Raw genomic sequence first — 8,392 nt, 5'->3', positions numbered from 1 at the left:
TGTGCTTTTAAAAAATTTTGTTCACTTTGTATGGATGTACAATGTAATCTTACTCTGTATGAAAATATGGGAGCTGCATTACAAAGAACACCTTTATGTGCCATGAGCTTTGCAACTGGCCTCCCTCAGTGAGAGCCATCAGGAAAACCCTGGATGTGGTGCTCTGGCAGTGCCCTCGGTGCAGAGCGATGAACAGGCTCCCTTTATCTGCGAGTGCAGTGAGAACCATCTGGATCAGCGAGGGGACTCTCTGGCACACGAGCAAACAAAACCAAAACACAGTACGCTGCCTCAGCCAGATCTGGGCTTCTAAGCGAAATTTTGTATTTTGAGAATGAGTTGATTTTTGCTGTTTTATTGTTGAAACAAAAGAAGAATTAAATAAAAATATGTACACTGACTACACGCAGCGGTGTCACTAAGCCAACATCCGTATTCTCCTTGAGTCATGTTTGCACAGGTCTGTTTTGTCCCAAGATGAGCTTCCCAGCAACGTCAAACCTTACGGGCTCATGGCTCCACTCCACGCAGCCCCTGGGCATCTGCCAAACCTCCCTTGTACACACAGATAACAGGTTTTGTACAACAAGCACAAGCAAAAATCTGAATAAAGCGCATTTAAGGGCATTTGAATGGGTATCTCCAAAGCTCACACATATCAGCAGTGCTGTGGGTGACGAGGCACTGGCACAGGTCCTGCAGAGTTGTGGATGCCCCATGCCTGGAGGCGTTCAAGGCCAGATTGGATGAGGCTTGGAGCAATCTGGTCTAGTGGAAGCTGCTCCTGACCATGGCAGAGGCTTTGGAACTAGGTGACCTTTAGGGTTCCTTCCAAACCAAACCATTCTATGATTCTGTGTTTAATTTTTCTGAAATTCTTATCTGTAACGCTTTATTATTATCAGATCAATACTATTGCCACCCTTTCAGACTATATCATGGCTCTATTCAGTGTTTACCAAAAGGTGTGAAAATCTTGCACTGACTAAAGAATTGTTCTCTAATAACATAATTCTGATGAGAATCCAAGGGTCATAGGTCCTAAATCTAACTCCAAACAAGAACTGGATGGAAGTTCAACTGGATCTGACCAAGGTCAAAAACCCCTTGTTCTCCTGCTCCTGGGGGAGCTTGGAAACACCCTACGTGCTCCGTGAGGAAGGAGAACCTCTGTCCTTGGCACTGCTGTGCCTGGTTCTGGGCCCCTCAGCTCAGGGAGGACATTGAGGAGCCCAGAGAAGGGAATGGAGCTGAGGAAGGGTCTGGAACACAAATCTGATGAGGAGAAGCTGAGGGAGCTGGGGGTGTTTAGCGTGGAGAAAAGGAAGCTCGGGGCGATCGTACTGCTCGCCACACGCGCCTGAAAGGAGAGTGCAGCCAGGTGGGGATCAGCCTCTTCTCCCACGACACCGACAAAAGGACAAGAGGACGTGGCCTCAAATTGTGCCAGGGGAGGTTTAGGTACGACATTAGGCGGAATTCTTCCACAGAAACGGTGACCAGATATTGGAACAGGCTGCCCAGGGAGGTGGTGGTCACCGTCCCTGGACGCGGCTCTCAGTGTCATGGTCTAGACACGGTGGTTTGGTCAAAGCTGCACTCTCTGACCCCAGAGGTCTTTTCCAACCTAATTGTTCTGTGATTCTGACAAGGAACGAGTATACGGGGCCACTGATGTGAAAGCAGACTAAAATAAAACCGCAGCAGCGACGGCGAGGAGGCGCCCGCCTGACCTCCGCCCCTCCCCACATCCCGCCGCCAGCTGTGGCCCAGAGGTTTCCCAACACCGCTCACAGCCGGCCCAACCCGCCGGGACCGGGGTTTAACGACTCCGGCGGGCGCAGAACGGCGGGCGCCTATCAGTTTTCCAGAGAGCAGAACCATCCAGGCACGGACCCATCCCGTCTCCCGCCGAGCCTCCCCCGCTCGCGCCCGCTCCGCGCCTGCGCCGCGGGGCCGCTCCCGCCCCGTCCCGTCCCTCCCCTCCGCGCCCCGCGGCTCGTGTGACCGGAGCGGCGGGAGTCGGTCCGCGCCCGTCTGGGAGGCCCTGAGCCCGCACCGCCACCGCCACCGGCACCGCCGGCCGCGGACGCGGGGAGGGACGGACGGAGGGAGGGTGGGAGGAAGGGAGGCGAGGCGGCCTCCCGGGTGTCCGGCACCATGAGCATCGAGATCCCGCCGGGCCTGACCGAGCTGCTGCAGGGCTACACGGTGGAGGTGCTGCGGCACCGGCCGTCCGACCTGCTGGGCTTCGCCGCCGAGTACTTCGCCCGCCTGCGGGATGCCCGCGACCAGGAGGCGGGCGGTGGCCGCAGGGTGGTCAGCTTCGACGGGGAGCCCATGCAGACCGAGTCCAACGGCGACGAGGAGCCCGACCGCGGCGACGACGAGTCCGACTCCGACTTCGAGCGTAAGTACCGGCGCTGCCGCGGAGGGGGCGCGGGGTCGTGCCGGGGGCTGCAGGCAGGGCCGCCGGCCGCTCCCCGCCGTGCCCGGTGCGGGGCCGCCGCTGCGCAGGGCGGGCAGCAAGGCGGGATTGAATGGGGAGAGGCTCCGCCGGCTCCCGCTGCCGCCGGTGCCGCTCCCCGTGGGCTGCCGGCCGTGCTCAGGGAGCCCCGGATGGCCCCGACGCTTCGGCCGGAGCCCCGTGCCGGGGGTGCCCGGCGCTGCCCCGGGCGGCCGGAGTGCCCCGGGGTCTGACCGGGTATCGCCGGGCAGCGAGCGCGCTGCCAAGCATGTGATAGGGAAGATCATGTGTTATTGTGCAACCTCCTCTGTACTTATCTTTACGTTTCTGTCTTTAAATCATTGTGGACGAGAGTATGGTTGGGATTTTTTCGCTGAAACTGGGGTGGTTTATTGCCGCTGTTGTGTATTTAAAGTGGCTGTTATAAAGCACTGAAATAACTTTCGCTGTTTAGCAACATACTGAAATTCAAAGCCACTTGTATATTGCTGTTTATACTGCCAGTCTCGAAGATGGAAAAGATACTTAACCTGAGCTGGACAATGAAATGCCACTTGTGATACTGAAATTTTTCTTCTGTCAGATTTATACTGTGTGTTTTAGGCTATGCAGAGTGTTTGTAATTGAGCCTCAGTGTGAGAAGTTATTTAAAATGCCTGTGAATGGTGGTACTTGGCACACCCAGAATTTTTTGGACTGAATACTTTCTCATTATTAGAAAGTAGCTTAAAGGGGAGGGAATGGTGAGAAAAGGCGTGCTTTCCCTGAACTCTCAGTGCCCTCCTTTGAAGGTCTTGTGCCCTTGACCTATAACGTAAAGGTTTCTGACTTTTATTGATAGAGGATCCTCTTCTAGACCAATTACTGGATGTCACCTTGTGGATGCAGTGTGCTCTTAACATCTACTCCCTGGTTAACAGTTCTAGAGAAGCAGGAAGGAATTAAGCTATGGAACAAATAATTGTTTTTATTAAGGAAGCATTGAGACACCAGCTATTTTTGCAGCGCTTTTAGGCTGGGAACACAAAGTGAAACATATCTTAAGCTCTTGAAAATAGACAAACAGGACGTGGAATGTGCGAGGGGACAAGAGTGAAATGTGCAGTCAGAATGAATTGAAAACCAGTTTGCAGTCAGTGTCTGGGTTTGGATGTTTTTTCTCATGAGAGAGAAGCTCTGTTTAGGGCATGAAGAATAGAGGAAAGGTGAAGGGTAAAGGTGTGGACACTGGTGGTGACTGAAGAGAGAAGCTCTGTTTAGAGCATGAAGAAGAATAGAGGAAAGGTGAAGGGTAAAGGTGTGGACACTGGTGGTGACTGAATTGAATTTAAGGGAATGTTCAAATATGAGCGCAGATTTATGGAAATTACAAGTGATTTTTTGCCCTGCAACCAAGTCAGCAGTATTTTCAAACATATCTAAATATGAAAGAAGTTAGAGTTTCTTGCAGAATTTATTTTAAAATTAAACTCCATGTTGGAAATATTTCAGTAGATAGTTCGATGTAATTCTTAAAAATGTGCAATGTCTTTGTATTTAATATTTTCCTTAAAAAAAGAAAAAAAAGGAACCCAAACCACAAAAAAAAAATCCCCAAGTGACAAAACCAAACAAAAAACCCATTCCACCAGAAAGTCTGATGTCTTTGGGTGCAATTTTGCTATTTTGTGATCAGTTTATGTAGATTTGGGGTTTGAAATACTGTCTTCAGGGAAGTAAGTGTAAAATTTTCTTTCTGAATGTTGTAACTGCAGCTGGAAGGATCCTCTGAAGTTAAATGTTTTCAGATAAAAATGTAAAAATGTAATGGTGGCATACAGCTTTTCAAGTGCAGCTTTACACAGCGAGGCTGTCCAAAGCAGAAGGGTGGTTCCTTTGCTTCATGTTTCTGCTTATCATCTTTCTATCTTAGTCAGAGAGAAAATTAAATTAACCAGGCTGGGCACTGTCACTTCTTGTAGTAGAGCCCTTTGTGCAAGTGCCACTGTCAGTAACGCTGTTTTGCTTCCTGTCTGAAAGCCCAGGCTGTTCCCCCCTTGTGGCTTCCCAGGAGCAGGGCCGTGTTCTCTGTGCCAGCAGGTGAGGAGGATCCCTCTGGAGGGTCAGGGAAATGATTCTTTCTTGCGTTGTTTAACAGAGACAGTCAGCCATGGCTATGTGTTCATTAGGTCTGTCAGTGAAACATGTTAATGTTCTGGTGCCTGATCAGGTACCTTGTGGAAGACAAGATCCTGGGTGCTTATATCTGCTTAGTGTTTAAAGAAGATGTGGAGATAGGGAAAGCATACACAATGAGAGAGTCAGATAATCTCACTGGATGCACCAGAATAATGTTTGTAAAGACTGCCGGTTTTAATCTTAGGCAATTTAGGAAAGACTTTGGTGAATTTCACTGTGCTTTCCTAGGTTATGCTTTGTTACCTTTGAATTGCTGTGAGAGGTGGTAAAATAGATCTTTTAAACATGTTTCCGTGTCTATAAATAAAAAGATTAAATTGAGCAGTTGTTTTTGTAAATTATTATGTTAGGGAAACTTAAAGCTAGTTTAAGTAATTCCCCTTATGGTGTATTTTGGGCGTAGAAAAGATCTTTGGAAATAATGTGCTTGTCTTTGTGTGTGTTTCTGGCCCAGTATTAAATCTGTGTATGTCACTAGGCTGCATCTGCACACTCAGACTGAGATAACATTTCAGATAAGTTATGTGGGGTTTTTTGTATGCTGAGTGCATATGGTAATAGAAACAAGTCAGAAGGAGGTCCTGGCCTTTGGTGTAAGCCTTGTGGCAAATTTCTTCAAGTAGCCATAGTGATGCCATAGTGGAACTCCATCCATGTGGTAAAAGTCACTGAAACTAGCTAGGCTACAAAAAAAACCCCAAAAAAACCCCAAACTTTTATTCTCTTAGGATGATCACTCTTAGGTGATGCTTAGGAAATTATTTCCACGTTTATGTTTCCTGTCTGACCCCCTGGAGTTTCATCCTTCATGTTAACTGTTTTTGTACGTGATCAAAGGGCATCAGGATGTGGCTGTTCAGCAGAGTGCATTGTAAGGCTTGTGTGAAAATAAAGTTGTGGGGGAGCCCCCAGAAACATTTATCCACTGGGCTGTGGCAGAGAATTGAAGAGATACAATGCTTTCTTCAGAGTGTTTATTTGTTTGGTATAACTGCAGAACTGAGACGTTGGGGAGTTGGGAAAGGTGCAAAGCAAGACCTTCCAAAATCAGCCTGAGAATGTAACCAAGGACAGATAGGTATTAAAGTGTGTCCTTGACCATGACACTTGTACTTTTAACACGCAGGCTCTGAATGGATGTGTTAAGACTGAAATTAACACCACAGAAATGGTCTGTTCACTGCTTGAATTACTGCTTTGGGAAGCCTCCTGTTGAGGAGCACACCTGAAGGAAGGCAGAGGCTCTGCTTCCCTGTCCCTTGAGGCAGTTGCACAAGGGTTCAAAGTGCTGCGTGATTAACTTGCTTTTTTGTCTTCTATTTTATAACAATAAAACTACCTGTATGTGTTCTTGGGGGTATTAAGTATAATTAATAGTGGGACTGAAATATTTTTGGGTTTATACTAATTTGAGCGACTCAGATGTTTCAACTAATTGCAAGTATTTTATTGCAAATAAAATTTTTCCTTGTCAGGATTTTCCCTTGATATTGAAGGAAAGATGATGTGCTTTTCAGCTGCTCCCTGAGCAAAAGAGAGCCCTTCTTAGTATTTTGCTTTTGAAATAATCCTGTTCAGTATGCTCTCTTGTTGTGATGGGAAATGGTGCATATGAATCTGGATGGACAGGTGAAAAGATGCTTTAGCTCTGCACTGAGCTTCTCAATTAAAATTCGAGGATTTGCTAAATGTCATCTTTAAAACATCAGTAGAATATCTGAGCAGAAGGGAGTAGAGAAATGCTCGTTTACATCGTTAGATCTTGAATGTGGTACAGAATAAGAGTTCAGTGCATCTTTGAAACACTTAAGTTTTTGATTGTTAATGGAAACACTTGGTATTAAATTAAACCTGTTTTGCATTGCTTATCTTCTTATTTCTAAGTATCACTTGCTTATGCTTTCTTATTCTGATGTCCTGTGGAATTGCTTAGAAATCACTGTGTTATATCAATCACAAAGCATTTATGCTCTGCCTATATCAATTCACAGGTTAGACATAACTCCTTGCTGTTTCCCTGAAATAATTCAATGAAATTTATTGAATTACAGGAATTGGATGATGTTAAATCTTTTGCAGTATAGCATAAGAAGAATAGCAGTCCTTTTGAAAAATACCTTTCAAGTTTTCAGGTGTAAATCAGATTTATGGGGTGTTGTACATGTTGCTGTTAGATACCATCTTTAAAATTAAAGTACTTTGAACTTTTTACTAGTGCTTTCACTTACCTACTTTGTCTTTAACTGTTAATTAACTGATAATAAAGCACAGTAGCTCTCTCTTCAAATGTGCAATACAAATTTAGTCCAAAGAGTAGCTACTGTATTTAAAATCTAGGTAGCACAGTAAGCACTCTCATAATCTGCTAATTACTTGTTCTGCATATCTTTTTTTAAATAGTGGTTGTAACAAAGGTGTTTTGTACTCTCCTTAAGTAGTCTCTAGATTTTTAGGGAGGTAGAGGAAAAAGCTGGGTTAATGGTTGGCTTCAGTGATTTTAAAGGTCTTCTCCACCTTAATTCTATGATCTGACTGCATTAAAGCTTTGAATTTGTGCATTTCTTCTCTTTGCATACCATTCTTGCTTTGTGCTCTAAAAGGTATGTTCAAACAAGCCTAGTGACCAGGAGGTATGGAAGAAGCTTTAGAGTTTTATCTATTCATTGATATCCTTCAAGGACATTGAATCAATTGTAAAGCAAAGTATTAGTGATGCATCTGTTTTAAGAGTAATATATCTCTGCATTTAATTTTCTAATTATATTAATTTTTGGCAGCACCGTATCTTGAATGTGTTCAACATAAATATGAAGGACTACTGTTGTGCAGCTGCTATACTTGCACATGTCTTTGCTTTTACAGAGGCAGTTCTCCATGACTTAAATCTGAAGGATTAAGTAGAGTAGCTGCTGTTAGTACTAATGGAACTTCACTCCCGCTATTTATCTTGTTCTCTTGGGGGAATTTTGAAGATAAACCAAGTATTAAGGAAGACTGATTTTACTTCTTTTTAGTTGTTTGGACAGAGCATGTAAATACTTTTTTTTTCCCTGGAGGCCTTTTTGTTTCTGTATTTGTTTATCACAATAAAATTGCTTTTCAGCATTTGTTCTTAAGGTTGCAATTACTGTATTACAAGGTTAGACTAGGAATTTTTTGAACTAAGTAATGTAGTTCTAAGGAAGCCACAATTGTAGCTTAGTGGGCATTGAAGGAATATTTCATCAGTAGTCCTCTGTACAAAGGAAATTTAATGAGAATGTGTCTGTAATCCTTCTTTACCTGAGACAGTAAAATAACTAGAAGTGTGAAACAAAGGGATAAAAGGTGCTGCCTGGCTGAGAAACAGAGAATTATAATGGGTTGACTGAAATTCAGATATCCCTGGATGTCGCTAAATGTATATTGGTTTACATCAGGAAAGATGAGCTTCTATATTAGTTATCAAACCGAAGTTTCTTGCAGTTTTGACATAGTACACTTAGAGCCATTTGTAATGTCTTGCTCTCAGCACAGTTAATATTCCTGTAACATCTATTAGATATTCCTTACAATCTCTTGAAAAAGATACCCTCTTACTTCAGTTTGCAGTTAGTGGCTTGACATAATTGTTCTGCTTTAAGTGATCAGTATGTCCTAAAATGTGAGGAAGCATGCAGTATTATTTTTGTTTAAAATTTAATTTAAATATGTATTTGTAGTCTGTTGCCTAACTTTTCACATAACTCTTAAGCTTGTTACTTTCTG

At 44.4% G+C, this 8,392-nt stretch overlaps 1 protein-coding gene across 1 annotated transcript in view; it reads left to right on the top strand.

Moving 5' to 3' along the window:
* The first annotated feature begins 338 nt into the window (after positions 1-338).
* Positions 339-8,392, top strand: part of PRKAR2A (protein kinase cAMP-dependent type II regulatory subunit alpha) — a 61,928-nt gene continuing 53,874 nt past the window's right edge. The window contains exon 1 of the mRNA XM_041465985.1: positions 339-2,410. Coding sequence (XP_041321919.1) covers positions 2,161-2,410 — 250 coding nt within the window. The 5' untranslated portion in view covers positions 339-2,160. The remainder of the gene's footprint in view (positions 2,411-8,392) is intronic.

The sequence above is a fragment of the Pyrgilauda ruficollis genome, unplaced genomic scaffold (genome assembly GCF_017590135.1).
Source record: "Pyrgilauda ruficollis isolate IOZ18807 unplaced genomic scaffold, ASM1759013v1 scaffold10, whole genome shotgun sequence".
Classification (NCBI taxonomy): Eukaryota; Metazoa; Chordata; class Aves; order Passeriformes; family Passeridae; genus Pyrgilauda; species Pyrgilauda ruficollis.
This window is presented reverse-complemented; position numbering and strand designations above follow the sequence as displayed.